General features: G+C 38.7%; 1 protein-coding gene and 1 pseudogene across 10 annotated transcripts in view; one reads left to right on the plus strand and one right to left on the minus strand.

The window, feature by feature from the left end:
* The window catches only part of LOC109553492 (GON-4-like protein), an 89,466-nt gene that overhangs the window by 17,224 nt on the left and 49,574 nt on the right, over positions 1–22,668 (plus strand). For all 10 annotated transcript variants that reach the window (XM_070779601.1, XM_019953534.2, XM_019953542.2 and 7 more), the window contains exons 4-9: positions 16,949–17,142; positions 17,852–17,926; positions 18,092–18,142; positions 20,436–20,486; positions 21,151–21,246; positions 22,284–22,403. In XM_070779601.1, the coding sequence (XP_070635702.1) occupies positions 16,949–17,142; positions 17,852–17,926; positions 18,092–18,142; positions 20,436–20,486; positions 21,151–21,246; positions 22,284–22,403 (587 nt within the window). The remainder of the gene's footprint in view (positions 1–16,948; positions 17,143–17,851; positions 17,927–18,091; positions 18,143–20,435; positions 20,487–21,150; positions 21,247–22,283; positions 22,404–22,668) is intronic.
* Positions 10,874–12,222, minus strand: LOC139179713 (Golgi phosphoprotein 3-like; annotated as a pseudogene).

Genomic DNA, 22,668 nt, shown 5'->3' on the forward strand with positions numbered 1-22,668 from the left:
TACCTTTCTCTTAATCACTCTAGCTAGAACTTCTTCAAAGAACAAGGTTTTGGTTTCATTAATTTCTCTACTTTTCTGTTTTCTATTTCACTGGTTTTTGCTGTTGTCTACTATTTTATTCTGTTTCCTTGTTTTGGGTGTAATTTGTTCTTTTTCTAGTTTCTTAAAGTGGTAGCTTAGGTCACTGATTTGGAACTTTTCTAATACTACTACAGGATGTATCAGTTTTCCTTTCAAACAACAGAAATTTATTTTCTCACACTTCTGGAGCCTGGGAAGTCCAGTATTAGGTGCTGGTAAATTCAGTTTTCACCAGAACTTTCTTCTTATAGACAGCTGCCTTCTTGTTACAACTTCACACGACCTTTTCCTTGGTGCATGTGTGTGAGAGAGGGAGTGAGCTTTCTGATATCACTTCTTATAAGGACACTCATCCTGTGGGACCAGAGATTCACCTTCTGGACTCATTTAACTTTAATTACTTCCTTAGAAGACCCATTTCCAAATATAGCCATACTGGGGGTAAGGCTTTCAGAGTATGAATTTTGGGGGGACACACACATTCGAATTTTCTGTACGGGATTGCAGTTCTGTACAGGATTAGAGACAGGGAAGCCTGGCGTGCTGTAGTCCATGAGCTCGCAATGAGTTGGACATGACTGAGCGACTGAACTGAACTGAACTAGAGTCCTGTTCTGTGTTGTATTAGAACCTGGTTTTTTAAATGTAGTTTTTATAGTTATAGAGTACCATAAGGCTTACAATAGTAAAACAAAAATCCACTGGAACTTTTTAGAAATGTGTTCTTTCATTTCCAAATATTTGAAGACTTCCCAGTTATTTTTTTGTTACTGATTTCTAATTTAATTCCCTTGAGTTCATGTCACATTTTGTATGATTTCAGTACTTTTATATTTATTGAGGTTAATTTTATGGCCCCAATATAATCTTTATTGGTAGCTCTTCCCTGTGTATTTGAGAAGAATATGTTTTCTTTTGTTTTGAGATAACACTGTTTTATAAATGTCAGTTAGGTCAAGTTGATTGATAGCATTGTTAGGTCTTCTCTATTTTTACTGATTTTCTTTTGGTCTCTTCTGACAGTTATTGAGAAAGGCATATTGAAGTCTCCAACTTTAATTGTATATTTGTCTATATTTCCTTTCAGCTTTGTCAGTTTTAGCTCTACATGTTTTATTTATTTATATTAATTTTTTTTTCTTATTTAACATGTTTTGGCCACACCACATGGCATTTAGGATCTTAGTTCCTGTACCCGCTGCTCTGGAAGTGCAGTCTTAACCACTGGACCACCAGGGAAGTTCCTAGCTCTCATGGTTTATTTTTTTTAATTAATTAATTTATTTTAATTGGAGGATAATTACTTCACAGTATTGTGATGGTTGTTGCCATACACCAACCAACATGAATCAGTCACAGTTTACATGTGTCCCCCATTCTGAAACCCCGCCTCTTCTCCCTCCCCACCCCATCCCTCTGGGTTGTTCCAGAGCATTGGCTTTGGGTGCCCTGCTTTGTGCATTGAACTTGCACTGGTCATCTGTTTTACATATGGTAATATACATGTTTCAATGCTATTCTCTCAAATTATGCCAACCTTACCTTCTCCCACAGAGTCCAGAAGTCTGTTCTTTGTATCTGTGTCTCCGTTGCTGCCCTGCATGTAGGATCGTACTGTTTTTCTAAATTCCATATATGTTTTAATATACAGTATTTGTCTTTCTCTTTCTGATTTACTTCATTCACTCTATATAATAGGCTCCAGTTTCATCCACCTCATTAGGACTGACTCAAATGCATCCCTTTTTATAGCTGAGTAATATTCCACTGTGTATATGTACAAGAGCTTCCTTCTCCATTCATCTGCCAGTGGACATCTAGGCTGCTTCCACGCCATAACTATTGTAAATGATACTGCAGTGAACATTGGGGTACATGTGTCTTTTTCAGTTCTGGTTTCCTCTGGGTGTATGCCCAGCAGTGGGATTGCTGGTCCTATGGCAGTTCTGTTTCCAGTTTTTTAAGGAATCTGCCCCTGGGTGGGTGGACATGCCAGGGACCCTAGTGGGGAAGGGGCGGGGGTCGCCCCTTTATTCTTCCATGCCCCCGCTGTGGCTCACTGCAAGCTCATGCGCCGAGTGTGGGTGGTCGGCTGTCCTTGCCATGGGTGGGACAGGTCCCGTGGGCCCTTGGTGATCACCTTCCTTACCCCTTCCTCACCTTGTGGGTTTCTGCTGCCACCACATGGGGTGTGTTTCTCCACTCCCCGCGCCCTGCAGGCCTGGCTCCTTGTGTTCCCGTAGGGCTTCCCTGATAGCTCAGTTGGTAAAGAACCTGCCTTCACTGCACCCTGGTTGGATTCCTGGTTTGCAAAGATCCACTGGAGAAGGGATAGTATACCCACATCAGTTTTCTTGAACTTCCTTTGTGGCTCATTTGGTAAAGGATCTGCCTGCAATGTGGGAGACCTGGGTTCAATCGCTGGGTTGGGAAGATCCTCTGGAGAAGGGGAAGGCCACCCACTCCAGTATTCTGGCCTGGAGAATTTCATGGGGTCACAGAGAGTCGGACATAACCGAGTGACTTTAACTTTCACTTTCCACACTACAGAGATGTAGTGGTTGTACCAGTTTGCATTCTCACCAACAGTGTAAGATTCCCTTTCTCCACACCCTCTCCAGCATTTATTGTTTTTAGACTTTTTGAAGATGGCCATTCTGACTGTGGCTCAGATCATGAACTCTTTTTTGCCAAATTCACACTTAAATTGAAGAAAAGTGGGGAAAACCACTAGACCATTCAGGTATGACCTGAATCAAAGCCCTTATGATTATACAATGGAAGTGAGAAATAGTTTTAAAAGCATCTGAATGCAGAGTTCCAAAGAATAGCAAGGAGAGATAAGAAAGCCTTCTTCAGCGATCAGTGCAAAGAAATAGAGGAAAACAACAGAATGGGAAAGACTAGAGATCTCTTCAAGAAAATTAGAGATACCAAGGGAACATTTCATGCAAAGATGGGCTCGATAAAGGACAGAAATGGTATGGACCTAACAGAAGCAGAAGATATTAAGAAGAGGTGGCAAGAATACACAGAAGAACTGAACAAAAAAGATCTTTACGGCCCAGATAATCACGATGGTGTGATCACTGACCTAGAGCTAGACATCCTGGAATGTGCAGTCAAGTGGGCCTTAGGAAACATCACTACGAACAAAGCTAGTGGAGGTGATGGAATTCCAGTTGAGCTATTTCAAATCCTAAAAGATGATGCTGGGAAAGTGCTTCAGTCAATATGCCAGCAAATTTGGAAAACTTAGCAGTGGCCACAGGATTGGAAAAGGTCAGTTTTCATTCCAATCCCAAAGAAAGGCAATGCCAAAAAATGCTCAAATGACTGCACAATTGCACTCATCTCACACCACTAGTCAAGTAATGCTCAAAATTCTCCAAGCCAGGCTTCAGCAATACGTGAACCGTGAACTTCCAGATGTTCAAGCTAGTTTCAGAAAAGGCAGAGGAACCAGAAGTCAAATTGCCAACATCCGCTGGATTATTGAGAAAGCAAGAAAGTTCCAGAAAGACATCTATTTCTGCTTTATTGACTATGCCAAAGCCTTTGACTGTGTGGATCACAATAAACTGTGGAAAATTCTGAAAGAGTTTGGTCTGGTATGGGAATACCAGACCACCTGACCTGCCTCTTGAGAAACCTGTATGTAGGTCAAGAAGCAACAGTTAGAACTGGACATGGAACAACAAAATGGTTCCAAATAGGGAAAGGAGTACGTCAAGGCTGTATATTGTCACCCTGCTTATTTAACTTATATACAGAGGACATCATGAGAAATGCTGGGCTGGAAGAAGCACAAGCTGAAATCAAGATTGCCCAGAGAAATATCAATAACCTCAGATATGTAGATGACACCACCCTTATGGCAGAAAGTGAAGAAGAGCTAAAGAGCCTCTTGATGAAAGTGAAAGAGGAGACTGAAAAAGTTGGCTTAAAGTTCGTCATTTAGAAAACTAAGATCATGGCATCCGGTCCCATCACTTGACGGCAAATAGGTAGGGAAACAGTGGAAATAGTGGCAAACTTTATTTTTTCGGGCTCCAAAATCACTACAGATGGTGACTGCAGCCATGAAATTAAAAGACGCTTACTCCTTGAAAGGAAAGTTATGACCAACCTAGACAGCATATTAAAAAGCAGAGACATTACTTTGCCAACAAAGGTCCATCTAGTCAAGGCTATGGTTTTCCCAGTAGTCATGTATGGTTGTGAGAGTTGGACTCCAAAGAAAGCTGAGCACCGAAGATTTGAACTGTCAAAACCGAAGATGGTTTTGAACTGTCATGTTGGAGAAGACTCTTGAGAGTCCCTTGGACTGCAAGGAGATCCATCCCGTCCATCCTAAAGGAGATCAGTCCTGGGTATTCTTTGGAAGGGCTGATGCTGAAGCTGAAACTCCAATACTTTGGCCACCTGATGTAAAGAGCTAACTCATTGGAAAAGACCCTGATGCTGGGAAAGATGGAGGGCAGGAGGAGAAGGGGACGACAGAGGATGAGATGGTTGGATGGCATCACCGACTCAATGAACATGGGTTTGGGTAGTCTCCGGGAGTTGGTGATGGACAGGGAGGCTTGTCATGCTACGGTTCATGGGGTTGCAAAGAGTTGGACATGACTGAGTGACTGAACTGAACTGATTCTGACTGGCATGAGATGATACTTCATTGTAGTTTTGATTTGCATTTCTCTAATAATGAGTAAAGTTGAGCATCATTTCATGTGTTTATTAGCCATCTGAAAATCTCTTTTGGAGAAATGTCTGTGCAGTTCTTTTGCCCACCTTTTTATTGGGTTGTTTGTTTTTCTGATATTGAGCTGCATGAGCTGCTTGTATATTTGGGGGATTATTAATTCTCCTGGTTGCTCAGATGGTAGTGTCTGCTTACAATGTGGGAGACTTGGGTTCAATCCCTGGGTTGGGAAGATCTCCTGGAGAAGGAAATGGGAACCAATTGCAGTATTTTTGCCTGGAAAATCCCATGGATGGTGAACCTTGTTGGCTACAGTCCATGGGGTCCCAAAGAATCAGACAGGACTGAGTGACTTCACTTTCATTTTCACTTTCTTTGTCAGTTGTTCTGTTTGCTGTTATTTTCTCATTCTGAAGGTTGTCTTTTCACCTGGCTTAGAGTTTCCTTCCTTGTGCAAAAGCTTTTAAGTTTAATTAGGTTCTGTTTGTTTATTTTTGTTTTTATTTTATTACTCTTCGGGGTGGGTCATAGAGGATCTTGCTGTGATTTATTTCAGGGAGTGTTCTGCCTATGTTTTCCCCTAAGACTTTTATAGTTTTCTGGTCTTACATTTAGGTCTTTAATCCATTTTGAGTTTATTTTTGTATAAGGTGTTTGAAAGTGTTCTAGTTTCATTCTTTTACAGGTAGTTGACCAGTTTTCCCAGCACCACCTGTTGAAGAGACTATCTTTTCTCCATTGTATATTTTTGCCTCCTTTGTCAAAGATAAGGTGTCCATAGGTGTGTGGATTTATCTCTGGAGTTTCTCTTTTGTTCCATTGATCTAGATTTCTGTCTTTGTGCCAGTACCATACTTTCTTGATTACTGTAGCTTTGTAGTATAGTCTAAAGTCAGGAAGGTTGATTCCTCCAGTTCATTCTTCTTCTCAAGATTGCTTTGGCTATTTGAAGTCTTTTGTGTTTGCATACAATTGTGAAATTACTTGTTCTAGTTCTGTGAAAAATACTGTTGGTAGTTTGATAGGGATTGTGTTGAATCTATAGATTGCTTTGGGTAATATAATCATTTTCACTATACTGATTCTTCCAATCCAAGAACATGGTATATTTCTCCATCTATTTGTGTCATCTTTGATTTCTTTCACCAGTGTTTTATAGTTTTCTATATACAAGTCTTTTGTTTCTTTAGGTGAATTTATTCCTAAATATTTTATTCTTTTTGTTGCAATGGTGAATGGGATTGTTTCCTTAATTTCTCTTTCTGATTTTTCATTGTTAGTGTATAGGGATGCAATGGATTTCTGTGTATTAATTTTATATCCTGCAATTTTACTGTGTTCATTGATTAGCTCTAGTAATTTTCTGGTGGCATCTTTAGGGTTTTCTATGTAGAGAATTATGTCATCTGCAAACTGAGAGTTTTACTTCTTCTTTTGCAGTCTGGGTTCTTTTTATTTCTTCTCTGACTGCTGTGGCTAATCAAAAAACCTCCAACAAAAAGCCCAGGACTAGATGGCTTCACAGGTGAACTCTACCAAAAATTTAGAGAAGAGTAACACCTATCCTACTCAAAGTCTTCCAAAAAATTGCAGAAGAAGGAAAATGCCCAAACTCATTCTGTGAGGCCAGCAATACCCTGATACCAAAACCAGACAAAGATGCCACAAAATAAAGAAAACTACAAGCCAGTATCACTGATGAATGTTGATACAAAAATCCTCAATGAAATTCTGGCAAATAGAATCCAACAATGTATTAAAAAGATCATACATTATATCCAAGTGGGCTTTATTCCAGGGATTCAAGGATTCTTCAGTATTTGCAAATCAGTCAATGTGATATACTGTGTTAACAAATTGAAAGATAAAAACCATATGATTACTGAATAGATGCAGAGAAAGCCTTTGGCAAAATTCAACACCCATTTATGATAAAAACTCTCCAGAAAGTAGGCATAGAAGGAACATACCTCAACATAATAAAAGCCATATCCGACAGACTCAAAAGAAACATCCTCAATGGAGAAAAATTAAAGCATTTCCTCTAAAATTAGAAACAAGACAAGGGTGCCCACTCTCACCACTACTATTCAGTATAGCTTTCATAGTTTAAAACTCTTGTTTTCATGTACATATGCCTAATAACATACATTGATTGTTTTGTGTTTTTTTTAGTATGCGTTTATTTGGCTGCACCCAAGTCTCAGTTGCGACACGCAGGATCTTTAGTTGTGGCATGCGAACTCTCAGTTGCTGCACTGTGGATTCTAGTTCTCTGACCAGGGATTGACCCCGTTCCCTCTGTATTGGGAGGACAGAATCTTAGCCAGTGGACCACCAGGAACGTCCCTACATTGATTGGGTTCTGAAGTTAAAACAAATTAGCATTTCATGGATAAACCCATTTGGTCATGATGTATTAGATTTTCTAATATACTGAGGTTTTTGTGTCTTTGTTTATGGAAGATATTGGCTTTAATTTCTTTTTCATGTGTTGGTATTAGGACTATACTGACCTTATAAAATGAATTGGGAAATTTTTCATCAGTATGTATTCTCTGGAAGAGTTTGTAGAAGACTGCTGTTATTTCTTTCTTAAATGTTTTGTAAGAATTAACCAAGAAAGCTAGCTAGGCCTGGAGTTTTGTCCAAAGGCTTTTAAGTTTTGGATTAAATTCTTTAATAATTATAGGATTATTTAGATTTCCTGTTTCTTTTTATTTCAGTTTTGGTAAGTTGTGTTTTTCAAGGAATTTGTACATTTTCTCTGAATTGTCAAATATGTTGATACAAAGTTGTTTGTTAATACTCATTTTGGAATGTCTTTAAGATTTTTATTGAGGTCATCTTTTTATTTCTAATTTTAGTATGGTCCTCTTTTTGTGTCTTATTTTTTTGTTGATAAGTTTTGCTAGCAGTTTATCAATCTTTTTAAAGAACCAACTTTTTTGCTTTCTTTTTAATTTTTTATTTTATATTGGAGTATAGTTAATTAACAGTGTTAATTCAGGTATATAACAAATTGATTCATTTATACATGTACAAGTATCTGTTCTTTTTCAAATTCTTTTCCCATCGAGGTTTTTATGTAATATTGAGCAGAGTTCCTTATGCTGTACAGTAGGTCCTTGTTGGTTGTCTTTTTTATTTTTTGGTCACACTGTGTGATCTTTGTACCCTCCATGTGGGATCTTTGTACCAGGGAGGGATGGAACCTGTGCCCCCTGTAGTGGAAGTGTGCAGTCTTAACTACTGGACCACCAAGGAAGCCCCTATCCATTAAAAATTTTTTTATTTACTTACTTGACTGCACTGGGTCTTAGTTGTGGCGTGTGGAATCTTTTTTTTCAAGTTTTAATTTTATATTGGAACATAGCAAGTTAACAGTGTTGTGGTAGTTTCAGGTGGACAGCAAAGGAACTCAGCCATACGCACACATATATCCATCCTCCTGTGGCATCTTTGATCTTTGTTACAGCATGCAGGATCTTTTAGTGTAGCATGTGGACAGTTCCCTGACCAGGGATCGAACCAGGGCTCCCTGCATGGAGAATGCGAAGTGTTAGTCACTGAACGACCAGGGAAGTCCCCATCCATTTAAAATATAGCAATGTGTACATGTCAGTCCCAAACTCCCTAACTATACCTCCCCTCCACCTTTCCCCACTGGTAACCGTAAGTTCATGTTCTTTTGTATCATTTTGGTTTTGTTTTGTTTTAATTGCACACACAAGCAATATCATAAGATGTTTGTCCTCTGTCTGGTTTGCTTCACTCAGTATGAGACTCTCTAGTTCCATCCTTATTGCTGCAAATGGCATTATTTCATTCTTTGTGATGGGTGAGTAATATTCCATTGTATGTATGTTCCACATCTTCCTTATTCATTCGTCTGTTGGTGGACATTTAGGTTGCTTCCATGTCTTGGCTTTTGTAAACAGTGCTGCAGTGGCAATTGGGGTGCATGAATCCTTTTGGACCGTGTTTTTCTGTGTATGTATGCCCAAGAGTGGGATCGCATTGGGAGGCAGATTCTTAACTACTAAGAGAAGTCCAATTTTGTCTTCTTTTATTTTTCTTTCACATGTTGCTCTATAGATTAACAATATACAGTCTTTGAAATTACTATAGTCTATCTTAAATTAGTACTTTTATCACGTCAAACAATGTAGGAACTTTACAACAATTTTATTTCATATATCTGTTTCTGCCTTTTGTGATGATACTGTATTTTACTTCTTCATTTGTTTTAAACTCCATGATACTTGTTTTTTTTCTTTTTCGTTGAAGATTTATCTCTCTATTTATTTATTTTTGGTTGTGCTGGGTCTTTGTTGCTGCGCGGGCTTTTCTCTAGTTGTGAGTGGGGACTGCTCTCTAGTTACGGTGGGTTTCTCATTGTGGCTTGTTGCAGAGCATGGACTAGGGTCCTCAGGCTTCGGTAGTTGCAGCACGTGGGCTCAGTAGTTACGCTCCCGGGCTCTAGAGCACAGGCTCAGTAGTTGTGGTGCATGGGTTTAGTTACTCCGAGATCTGTGGGATTGTCCTGGACCAGGGATGGAACCTGTATCTCCTGCATTGGCAGTTGGATTCTCTACCACTGAGTCACCAGGAAGCTTCTGAACACCAGTGGGTTTTCACTTTTTCTCTCTTTAGGATTGTAGAGTTACTTGAATCTGAGATTTGATATTTTCTCAGTTAAAAAAATCCTTGTCAATATTTTAAAAATATCATTTCTGTCCTCCTTTTCTCCTGGTGTTCCAGTTATATGTATGTTAGATTTTTTTCGCCATGTCCTGTATACGTTTTTCTCTACATTCTTTTCTTTCTTCCTTCATGCATCAGTTTCTGGTGTTCTGTAGTCTAGTTCACTAGTTCTTTGTTTTGCTGTGTCTACTTTATTTAATTTTTCATGCCAGTTTAACACTATGGATTCGATTTCTGGTGAAATTCTCCATCTTTTCCTTTATTTTCTTGAATGTATTAATCATAATTATTTAAAAATCCCTTTTCCTGTATCTGACTCACCCATAGTTCTTTCTTGTTTTTAGTGTCACCTGTGACCGTCCTCCACCCCCTGGTGTTTTGGCCTTTTGGTTCTGTTTTTACTATGCTGTAATTTTCGATTGGATAGCGGACAATGTGGGTGAAAAATTCTAGAGGCTTTGGTGTTATCTTCCTCCAGATATGATTATGTTTTCTTCAAGCAGGCAGATAATTTTAGAGGGTGAATAAAATTCAGCCTGCTGCTGCTGCTAAGTTTCTTCAGTCGTGTCCGACTCTGTGCGACCCCATAGACGGCAGCCCACCAGGCTCCGCTGTCCCTGGGATTCTCCAGGCAAGAACACGAGTGGGTTGCCATTTCCTTCAATGCATGAAAGTGAAAAGTGAAAGTGATTTGTTTTATGCTATATTAAGACTTCTTTGTTTCAACTTTCTGCTTATTTCTAGATGGTGGCCTGTATTTCTAGTGGGTGACTCCTGGGGTTTCATCACTTACTTAGTTTAGCAAGAATGCTGCTTTCAGCTCGGATTCTCCTTATGTGCTTCCCTTCTCTGAAGGATGACAGCTTCTTAAATCATGTCTGTAGAGGTTGTTAGCCAGTGCCTTCAGACTGTGTATATATTTTATTCTGCTTTAATGTAATTTTATAGCTTTATATTATTCCACAGTTGTTTTTGGCACGAAGGTTTCATCTGATAAAAAATACATTGTTGTGGCCAGAATCAGAAGTCCTGGGTGTGTGACAGAGCTGTTAAGCGGCTTTTTTCATACACCAAAGCAGCTTTGGTGATTCAGCTATTACAGAAGCCACCCATATTTTTATTGACATCATCCACTTTACAGTACATTTACAGTGCAGATTTACTTTCAATTTATTGCTTGCCTCGTTAAATCTGCTCCTTAGCAAATACCTTGATTTTTAGCCATATCCCACCTTTTTCATAAAAGGAAAAATTAAATTTCCTTCTGTATTCTAGTCTGATTTTTATAGAGCAGCTTCCTTTAAAATTTTTTTTAATTTCAGTTTTTTAAAATTCTGAGTCAGTGGTATTCCAGTATTTTATTTTATTTTATTTAAATGTTTACCAAGTGAGTGCTGGTTCACCCAATTTATTCACCTCTGGAGTGGAAGTATAGGGAGATATAAAGCCTGCTTATAAGAGACAAGGTCTATGGAGAAGCCCTGAAGTTGCTTTCCCCAAATAACAAATTTGATTCAAGAGGGAAAAAAAATGATGGAAAACATCTCATCACACAAAATTCGGTGATGGTGTCTCTGATAGTCACTGGCCAGCAGTGGAAAAGGAGAAACCCAACAGCTGCTACGATTTATTGAAGGCTGCCAGCACAGCCCAGAGCATCTCCATGGCGCTGTGCTTTGTCCCCTCTACCTCAGGGTCCAGTTCTACTAGGTCCTTGGCTCGATTCATTGCCATATCATACTTGTCATCTGTCAGAGAGGAGCAGACATTCTCTAGCACGTCGGAGGAGTGGGCTAGCACCAGCAGTGCTAGTGTTCGCTTGTCCATACGCTGAGGGTCATTTACCCACCGCTCTAGGACACTATCTTGAAGTTTTTTCACTAGTCGTTGCTTCTCTGTTGTATTGGTCACTGGGTGAGTAGTCATGTCAAATAGGAGGAATTTCTGCTTCTTCTCAGTGGTTAGAATACCCTTCTCTACTAGGTTCTTTGCAATTCTCTCTCTCATATTTCTCAGCTGGTAATGTAATTTGAAAGGGTTCCAGGTCTCACCTGCCAGTGTGGATATAAGAGACGCAAATTTGATCCCTGGGTTGGGAAGATCCCCTGGAGGAGGGTGTGGTAACCCACTCTAGCATTCTCTCCTGGAGAATCCGGTGAGTAGCTCTATCCGTGTTTGGACAGTTTCTGTGGGTTCAGTTGCTTTGATGTGTTTGAGAGTTTCATCCACTAAAACATCACCCATTGGGCTATCTGACTTTAGCAGTACCTTTCTGTCTAGTAGTTGCTTCTTACGCATGGTTGGGGGTTCTAGATAGATTCGACCTCACATAGCCGGCTCTATCAGGATGCCGCCTTGCGGGCCAGATGATATGCAGTCATTACAGAAAGATGTGTAACCTTCTTTATCTTTTAGTCCCAGGAGCAATACTTCTTCCATAAGGGTGAGGCGGATATCCTTAGAGTCTCCAGTGTCCTCATTGTCTTGATTTCGGTCTTGATTCATGTTTTCCTCACTTTCTACCTTCTTTTCAGAATTCTTCCCTACCTCAGTACGACGGGCCCCATGAGTTAAGGTGGTCATTCTCACCTGTTTCTGACGTTACTCCTGGGTTACAGCCAAACGCAGGTTGCAGCTTGCGCTCTATTTTATGGGGACATTTGTCCCCACCCCCACCCCCTACCCCCATCCTGCTAGGTGAAAAACTTCTCATCCACGCAGAGAGAACAAACTTCTCCAGTATTTTAAAAGTAAAATAAAAGGTTAGTTCTAAAACAGAGTAAGAAGTAATTGAATTATCTGTTCTTTCTTGGATTGTCTGTGCAGTGTATTGGAATGTATTAAATTTTTCTTATAGACCCACATTCCCTATTAAACTCAGCCTTAAAACCAGAAATCAGAGGAGAAATGGGTGTGATGTGATTTAGGAGGATGTAGTTAATTGGGATGGTCTTACCCCACAGTCATTACTTTGATTCTTGTAAGATGACCGTTCTAAATGGGAGTTATGGTTAACTCCAATGCTTTTTCCATTAAAAAAATATTTTCTGTAGTAAATTTTATTATTTCCATTTTAATCCTGTGTTAACTTTTCTTCTCAGTGCTTTTAATTTGTTTTTTATTTGTTTTCATTGTATTTTTATTGGGGTTAATAAATGTTTTTCAGTGTGTATTTTAAAGCAGTATTTCTCAAAATGTGGTCTGAAATCCAGTGCTAGTTGAGAACTGTTACTGGTTTGAAACAAATAATTCATGGAAATTGAGACTAAAACTTTAAAAATTTGACATTCGTAACATTGTAAAAATTGAAACATTTGACAGTATGGCTATATTCTTATTTTATAAAAATGTGAGTCTACAGTGGATTTGCCACAGAGAGTTTGAGAAGCACTGTTTTAAAGGATAATTTGATTACTCATCACCTGTCTATATATAATTTTATAAATTTTTAGCTGCTTCCATTGTAAATTTTCTTTTTTTGGTCTTTTATGAATTTTGGTTACATTTTGTAGGTTTAATTTTGTAATGAAGGTTTTTAGTTATTAGGTTACTTTTTAGCTAATAACATACTTTATTATTTCTAGTATAATAGGAATAGTTTTAACTTGTGTCTTTCAAACTTTTTTCTCCTGAATTAGTTTACAGTTGACAGTGTTACTAACAACTCTATAGGTTATGAATATGAAACTGAATCAAAACTTCCTCGGGTGTCAGAAATCCTCTTCTTGGTCTGCATCTACTGGGTCTTTGTTTAAGTGCTGATGAATTGAGGAGGGAGAGGTGGGATTACAGAAACCAGGAACTGGCTAGATTGGTCTGCATGAGAAAGGATCCCAGAGGGAAGGGAAGAACAAAGATGAGATTTAAGAGTGGTGAGAGAGAGAGGAGCTTTGGAGTTTATGGAGAAAAGAGGTAAATGCGGTGAGAAGAAAGACTTTGGGAAAAGATATGAATACAAAGGTTTTAGAAAGTTTTGTTGTGTATTATGCTACATGATTCCCCTTTTGCTGCTTTCTCAAATGACCGTCAGTAAAGAGCTTTATCACTTTATCACTTCTGATGTGCTCTAGAGTTTTATATTTCTTTTGCATCTATCACTGTGTTGGGATGTACCTCAGGATAGTCCACTTTAGTTTGTTACACAAATGTAAGTTGTGTATGTTTGAATTCTACCTTTTGTTTTTTAAAAGTCATTATCAGTTTTTTTCTATATTATTAAAAATTCTTTGTAGTCATTTTTAACTTGTTGTCCACTCCACCCCACCCCCCAGGCTCACATAAAAGGGACTGAACCTAGTGTTTGGGAGATGTTCTAACTGACCTTCATGCCAAGGCAGCAACAAAAGCCTCTTGAAAGATGAGGGGTAGGTGGGTGGCATGCATGCATGCATGAAGTCCATTCTGTCCATTCGACAGGTGGTATTTTTAATGACTCAGTTACAGTCCAGTATATGGGTGTACCACTTCACTTAACCATTCTTTTTTCATATCGCCTGTGCACAGAAAAAGTGGTACCTGCCTTTTCAGTAAGAATGAATGAAAAAAAAAAGAATGAATGTTGCTTACTGCCAACCCACAAGCCACTGTAGCTGCAGCACCCTCCTCACCCCAAGGGTGTGCCCTGAGGAGAATTCAGTTAAGAGAAAAAAGGATACTGGCCCTCGATAGTAAAGATGCATAGCTAATAACTCCAGTGAACCCACAACTCTTGCATCTTCCTTTACATAGAAAAGCAGTAAAGTCATTAACTTGAGATGTCATTTTTTGCAGTTAGCAGTAATCTTTTGACGTTCAACTACATATCTGTTTTTTCAGCAAAAACTTTTGTGTATCCTGGGTTCTCCTTTACCTCTATGGTGCAGCTCCTCAGAACCATCTGAGAGGCTGTCTTCAAGGCTGTAGTCCTCAGTAAGGATAATAAACGTAACTTGCAACTTTCAGGTTGTGTGCTTTTCTTCAGTTGATATTTGGGTGTTTTCCATGTTTTTGCATAAGTAATTGGTGTTGAGATAAATACCTTGTTTAGTCTTTACATGTGTTGTTGTTCAGTTGCTCAGTTGTGTCCAACTCTTTGTGACCCCAGGGACTGCAGCATGCCAGGCTTCCCTGTCCTTCACCATCTCCCAGAGTTTGCTCAGTAATTACATACGGAGTTATTTCCTTAAGAATTGAAAGTTGAAAGTTATGAGTACTTATCAAGTTCTTCATATATATTCATAAGTGAAAAAGCAGTTGTTTGAAGTTACTAATTTTCACAGAATAAATATTGCCAGAGTGCAGCTTGCAGGTCATAAAGCCTTTTTAAACCAAGAAGATTGTCTTGATGTTAATTTTCTCTAATCCCTTGTTTTCATTTGGTAGCAGACCAAAAAGTTTCAGAGAGATGAGGCCCTCATTTTGGTATTGTGTGATAGTCTACCTCAAGATTTGCGAGAATTCTCCAAGCCAGTCTTCAACAGTATTGTGAACCAACAACTTCCAGATGTTCAGGCTGGATTTGGAAAAGGCAGAGGAACCAGAGATCAAATTGCCAACATCCGTTGTATCGTAAAAAAGCAAGAGAGTTCTAGAAAAACATCTACTTCTGCTTTATTGACTACACCAAAGCCTTTGACTGTATGGATAACGACAAACTGGAAAATTCTTAAAGAGATGGGAATACCAGACTATTTTACCTGCCTCCTGAGAAATTTGTATGCAGGTGAAGAAGCAACAGTTTGAACTGGACATGGAACAACGGACTGGTTCCAAATGGGGGAAGGAGTACGTCAGGACTAAATATTGTCACCCTGCTTGTTTAACTTCTATTCAGAGTACATCATGTGAAATGCTGGGCTGGGTGAAGCACAAGCTGGAATCAAGATTGCTGGGAGAAATATCAGTAACCTCAAATATGCAGATGACACACCCTTATAGCAGAAAGCAAAGAAGGACTAAAGAGCCTCTTGATGAAAGTAAAAGGAGAGTGAAAAAGTTGGCTTAAAACTCAACATTCAAAAAATGAAGATCGTGGCATCTGGCCCCATCACTTCATCATGGCAAATAGTTGGGGAAACAATAGAAACAGTGACAGGCTTTATTTTCTTGGGCTCTAAAATCACCACAAATGGTGACTGCAGCCATGAAATTAAAAGATGCTTTCTCCTTGGAAGAAAAGCTACGACCAACCTAGACAGCATAATAAAAAGCAGAGACATTACTTTGCCAACAAAGGTCCATCCAGTCAAAGCTGTAGTTTTTCCAGTGGTCATGTATGGATGTTAGAGTTGGACCATGAAGAAAGCTGAGCGCCGAAGAATTAATGCTTTCGAATGGTGGTGTTGAAGAAGACTCTTGAGAGTCCCTTGGACTGCAAGAAGATCAAACCCCAGTCAGCCCTGAAGAAAGTCACTCTTGAATATTCATTGGAAGGACTGATGCTGAAGCTGAAACTCCAATACTTTGGCCTCCTGATGCAAAGAACTGACTAATTGGAAAAGACCTTGATGCTGGGAAAGATTGAAGGCAGGAGGAGAAGGGGATGACAGAGGATAAGATGGTTGGATGGCATCACCGACTTGATGGACATGAGTTTCAGCAAGCTCCGGGAGTTGGTGATGGACAGGGAAGCCTGGCCTGTCCATGGAAGTCCATGGGGTCACAAAGAGTTGTGCAAGACTGAGTAACTGAGCTGAATAATCAGGAAGCTTTTCCTTTTATCTGGTTATATATGTGCTCCTTTCTTGTCAAACAGAGGTACTTCATCCTCTCCACCCTTTTTAATATGATTCAGAGTGGATGTTTTTATTGGTTTGCTCCTTGTCTTTCTCTTTTCTAAACTCAGTAATATAATAATAATAATAATGATAAATTATATTTATATAATATTTCATGGGTTATAAGGCACTTTGATAGATATTATTTCACTTAATCTGCATGGCATCACTGGTGGGAAGATACCTGTATTTTACAAAAGAAAAAAATTAAGAATCTGTTGCCAAGGTAACCCAGTTAAATTGTAGGTCTGAGACATAAGCCCTGCACGTCTGATGTATATTATCTGGGCAGTATAGAGTAATAATTAAGACAGTTGTAGAACTGAAGTGCTTGGCCTCAGAATGTGGCTTTGTCATTAGCTCTTGGGAAAGTTTCTTAATCTTTCTGTCTCACTTTCTTCCTCTGTACAGTGGGGAAAAGAGCAATCCCTACCTCATAAGGCTGTCATGAGGAATCAGTGAAGTATGTGTATAAAGTGTGTAGAAGAATGCCTGGCCTACTAGGAGTATTCAGTGAATGTTGGGTGTTGCTACTGTGTTCTTACCACATCTGGCACTCTCACCACTGTTCCATCACAGCCTTCTTTGATTCCAGGACCAGACAGCCGGCAGGTGGTTTTTCTTTCACTGTTGACTTTCTGGGTTGTGTTCTGGGAGCAGTGGCTTTGGTATTCAGGTGATGTTCTTGGTTTATTTGCAGAAGAGCATGACAGTGAAGAAAATGAGAAAAGGCGAAAAAAGAAAAAGGGTACCAAGAGGAAAAGAGATGGCAGGGATCAAGAAGAAAGGACTTTGTCTTGTGACCTGAAGCTGGATGACATGCTTGACCGCACCTTAGAGGACGGCGCCAAGCAGCACAACCTGACCGCAGTCAACGTGCGAAACATCCTCCATGTGAGTGCGGCTGGGGCAGTTGTGTAATGGGAGTGCAGCTCTTTCACAGGAAGCAAAGGGAACTTTGCAGTCTTGGTATGTGAATTACTAATTTTATGAGTTCCTGGTGGTAAAATATTCTACATTTCAAGGTAGCTTTCTCTTTGCATTTGGCACAAGTTTGAAATGTGAACACACGTGGAAGAACTTAATTGGGAGGATAAAATGTTCCTCAGCTTCCTTCCACTGATTTGATTATTTCTTGTTTAGCAGATTCGAAGGTAATGGGAGATGATAATGTTCAAGGTGGATTTACTCTTGTGGGTGGATATGTCTGAAAAGATGCCCAGTTAACAGTTTACAGTACTTTGCACATAAGCAAATTATCTTCTTTGCTATGTGGAAGTACAACTGTTTATAAGACTGCTGTTTATTACTGTTTCTCTTAAGCAGATAGTTAACTGGAGAATTTTTTTTTTTATGTGCGCCAGTCCTGTTAGTATCAGCTAATGAGGTTGATCCATTTGCTTACTCCATTGTTGGAAGCTGTGTGCTTCTCTCCAAAACTTGCTTCTTTGCTTTCAGTTGCCTTGCTTTACCCTAATCTGAAGCCATTTGAGTATCTAGCTCTCACTTATCCTCTACATATATCTAGCAGAGTTACATAGAGATGAGTATTATCTAGATAATACATCTTTGTTTCATAAAGTGAAATTTCCTCTTTCCCCAGGAAGTAATCACAAATGAACATGTGGTAGCTATGATGAAAGCAGCCATCAGTGAGACGGAAGATATGCCAATGTTTGTGAGTAGTTCTTGTTCTTCTAGTGTCATGAGGCAGAGCTGTCTGTAAACTGGCGAAGTATAGGAAGGAGGTCATTTGGAAGTTTGTAAATAATGTAACAGTTAGGGACAAACTGAGTCACTCCTTGATTTTCATTGACTATTTTCTTCTCATTTTCCTTCTTAGGAGCCCAAAATGACACGCTCTAAACTGAAGGAAGTGGTGGAAAAAGGAGTGGTGGGTGTTCTGTTTTTTCTTTGTTGTATATTTAGCTTTGTTAATATTATCTAATTCCAGGTTATTTGTAGGGCAAAAAACTGTAGGAAAGATTTATTATGATCTAGGTTTTCCTCTTAAAGAAATAGTTGTAAAGGCAAATAGACATGTGGAGATGGAATATATGAAATTATTGTCATAGTTTATTTTTATTTTAGTTGCTTTTTTGGAAGTGCTAGGTAGATAACTTTTGGAATGTTTGAAAGCAATGAAGAGGACAGTTTTTCTATTCGTGTTGTCAGATATGTGGCAAAGTGATTAAGGTAGTATATTTCAAATTGTGTTTCAGGGAACAGTTTTATCACGATCACTCTAGTATGGGTCCCTCACGAGTGTTTAATGAAAAATATGTATTTTGGGGCTCACCTCAGACTGAGGAATTGGGACCCATGGGTAGGGCCTGGGAATATGCATTGTTGAATACTAAGGTATGAGAGCCACTTGAAGACTTTTGAAGCACTCTGATATAGTACAGCAAGCTCTTTGATGCTGGGGACTATGTTTTCTTCTGCTTAACAAGCACATGTCCAGCTTGTGCTGACCTTTTGTGACAAGGCAGGAGATAGTCCTGAGGGAGTCCATTCTATCTCTGATAGTAAGGAAGATTTGCCTCCTGGACCCAAAATACATATTATAGTTTTTGTCTGTTTGTCTGATTCTGTTCCTTGCAGCCCTGTCGAGGAAATACCTGTTCCTCTTTCATATGACCTTTCCTCTAGTTGAAGAATATTAGTATATCTTCTCATAACATTCTTTTCTTGCTAAATGTCCCCCAAATTAAAAAAGAATTTTTTTTTGGCCAAGTTGCACAGCACATAGGATCTTAGTTCCCTAACCAGGGATCGAACCTGAGGCCTCTGCATTGGAAGGTGGGTTCTTAACCACTGGACCACAAAGGGAAGTCCCATGCATTGGCTTTTTTTTGACAATCACATCATATCTGTCTAATTGACTAACTCTGCATAAAGTGAAATTTCATCTTCGGGAAAGTAATTACAAATGAACATGTGGTAGCTATGATGAAAGCAGCCATCAGTGATACAGAAGTTACATGAAGTCTGCCTGACATAGAATCTAATTAACATTAATTCCATATTTGACTTGGGGAAAAAAAACCCAAGGAGATCCAAACCAGGCTCTAGATTATGTTTACCAACCATGTATATAATTGCATTGAAGGTAGACATCCCAAGACTGTAGTTTATATGGGGAGCAAGGTTTAAAGTCCGTCTCTCTTGCTTTTTAATGCTTAATAGACTGACTCCTTCCTGATGGATTTGGCAGTAGGGAAATCTGTTGGTTTAAAAACAAACATGAGACGAACTATGGACCTGAATCACATTACTTCCTTTACCCTATATTAGGCCTGGCTACACAGAGCTAGATGAATAGCTACAACATAGCAGGGCTGAGAAGATATGGAGGAACTAAGGATTCTTGTAGAGACAAAACCTAATGACCTACTGGAGTTTGTTCATGATGATTTTGTTTGGGTCACCATTAGATGGTCAAGAAATTATATACTCCAATTACACACTCTAATGGCATTTTGTCAGAAGTATAAAAGATTTTAAAGGATTCTTTAAAAAACTTTCACCTCTACCAACTCTATTCTTTAAAAATTAAGAAAAAGTTGAAAGAATTTTAGAGTGAATCTAGATTCCATCTAGACTTAACAGTTGTAAAATTTTGCCATATTTGCTTTATGTGTATATATACCTATTTTTTTTCCTGTACTATTTTGAAAAGTTGTGTACAAATTGATACTTCACCCCTAAATCCTTCCCTGAGAACTTTCCACAGCTGGTTTTTTGGAGGCATACTTACGGTAGCTTTATGTAATTGATTAAAAAAAATTACAATTTATGTGATTGATTATTAATTGATACAAAGGCTGCTATTGCCTATAATATCATAGATTTGTGTACTGTGGTTGTTTACAAATAGTTTTCACATTTATTATTCTATGTGAACCCAAGCTGTAATATAAAGTAGGCAAGAAAGACACTTTGTTCATTTATGGGTAGTACAGATTATTATTAGGTTTAAGGCAGAAATGCTAATGGTGGCAAAAGATTTGTCTCTCCTTTTCTTCTGCCAAGCTCTGATGAATGTTTGAGAGTGTAGATCAGTACCCCTACATCACTGTGGTTACATGTTAGTCCCATGGCTCCTTGTGATGGTAGAGAAGTAAAAATGAAAAACGGTCCATTTTAGTTAAGAGAACTTACCTATTTATATTCTTTGTTGGTAGGTAATTCCAACATGGAATATTTCACCAATTAAGAAGGCCAATGAAATTAAGGTAAATTTGGAAGAGGTAATTCTATTCTTCTCAAGAAGGTAAATTTGGAAGAGGTAATTCTATTCTTCTTAAGAAAGACTTCATTAGTCTCAAAACCCTTTTATTTGTTAACTTTTTTTGGACCTATATATTTAGTTAAATTTCAGCTTTGGTTTTTTCCATTCTATTACTCTTAGGTTTGACTCTCATGCTAAATTAAAAATTGTTTTTTAAAATTTATTTATTTATTATTTTATTTTTGGCTGTGCTGGTTCTTTGCTGCGAGGGCTTTGCTCTAGTTGTGGAGAGTGAGGGCTACTCTCCAGTTGTGGTGCGCAGGCTTCTCATCTCAGTGGCTTCTCTCGTTGAGGAGCCCAGGTTCTAGAGCTCAGGCTCAACAGCTGTGGCGCACAGGCTGCGTTGTGCTGCAGGGTGTGGGATCTTCCTGGATCAGAGATTGAATCTGTGTCTCCTGCATTGGCAGGGGTTTCTTTACCACTGAGCCACAAGGGAAGCTCCTAGAAATTTTTTTTAACTCTTGACTCTTATTGCTTGCTTTAGCTGCTTATGCTCTTATGATTTCTTTTTACCTGCTCTGCTTTCTTCCCTTTAATTTCCAAGTACATATGATTCATATTTTCTAATCAATTTATTTTATTTATTTCTATAATTATACTTAATGCAGCCTCCTCAGTTCGTGGATATCCACCTTGAAGATGATGATTCCTCAGATGAAGAGTACCAGCCAGATGATGAAGAAGAAGATGAGACTGCTGAAGAGGTCAGTGGCTACCTGTGTGAGTGTTAGTTGGTAATATAGAAAATTTTTGGTTCCAAAAGGCAGACTGTACTTTGCTTCCTGAGTAATATCACTTGTTCTATACAGAGGGTTGAAACACAGTACTTTTTTTCAACTCTTTTCTTTACATAAATCTAAGACTGACTCCTTTTCATGTTCCCTTGATTTTTTGCGTGTCTTGTATTATGAAATATAATACACATATAATGTGTAGAAGTGTGCATAGGATAAAACAAAAACTATACAGCTTGAATAACTATAAAGCTAATCCTCATTAAACTTCCTTAAAGTCATTAAATGTAATGTTGCCAGACACCTCTTATCACAATCACTTCTCTTCCCCTACAGACAGATAACCACTATCTTGACTTTTTGGTAGTTACTTCCTTGCTTGACCTGGGTTCGATCCCTGGGTTGGGAAGATCCCCTGAAGAAGGGAAAGACTACCAACTCCAGTATTCTGGCCTGGAGAATTCCATGGACTATACAGCCCATGGGGTCGCAAAGAGTCGGACACGACTGAGTGACTTTCACTTAATTTCCTTGCGTATCTTTATGGTTATATCACCTAAATATACAGCTCTACACACTATGTTCAGTTTTTTATTGTTTCTGAAACTTATGTAAATGGAACCATTAGTGTATATATTCTTCTGTGTGGCCTTTTTAAAATTTGGTTCAACACAAGTCATTTGAGATTTTATGTTTGCTTGTGGCTGTAGTTTTTTCATTTTCATTATAGCTATGTAACAAGTCTGTTTTTTAATGTGTTCTTTGACTTGTTTATTAAAGGATTTTAAATCAGTGCCTTACAGTTTTGCAGAGGTTATGACACTGATGAGTATATGGTGATCAGATCCCTGTTCCTACTTCAGAAAATTAAGCTTCTATTTAAATTTTACTTTTACTCTGACTAATTCAGTGATTGATATTTTATGATTTATTCTATTGAGATACTTCAGACTCAGTAGAATGAGGTGGGGGCATAAATATGAAAGTGAACTGGATTTGTTTTGTAGAGTTTATTGGAAAGTGATGTGGAAAGCACCGCTTCATCTCCACGTGGGGCAAAGAAATCCCGATTGAGGCAGTCTTCTGAGATGACTGAAACAGATGAGGAGAGCGGCATATTATCAGAGGTAAATCCATACCATGCTAATAAGATAACTCAGAAATACTGTGTAAGTAGATTATTTAACTGTATAAATAGATAGTTTCCCCATGGTGATTCTGAGCTGTCACCTGTTGCCAAACATGATTCAAGATCAGTAACCATGCCATTATCTTCCTTGTATTTGTGACTAGTTATAACTGAATGTCCACGTCCTTTAAGTCGTGAAGGGTTAAGAGAAAACTGGAACTCAGTGACAGGGAGAAAGATTTTTGAGTTTTTGTTAAGGGTTC

Source organism: Bos indicus, chromosome 3 (assembly GCF_029378745.1).
Source record: "Bos indicus isolate NIAB-ARS_2022 breed Sahiwal x Tharparkar chromosome 3, NIAB-ARS_B.indTharparkar_mat_pri_1.0, whole genome shotgun sequence".
Taxonomy (NCBI): Eukaryota; Metazoa; Chordata; class Mammalia; order Artiodactyla; family Bovidae; genus Bos; species Bos indicus.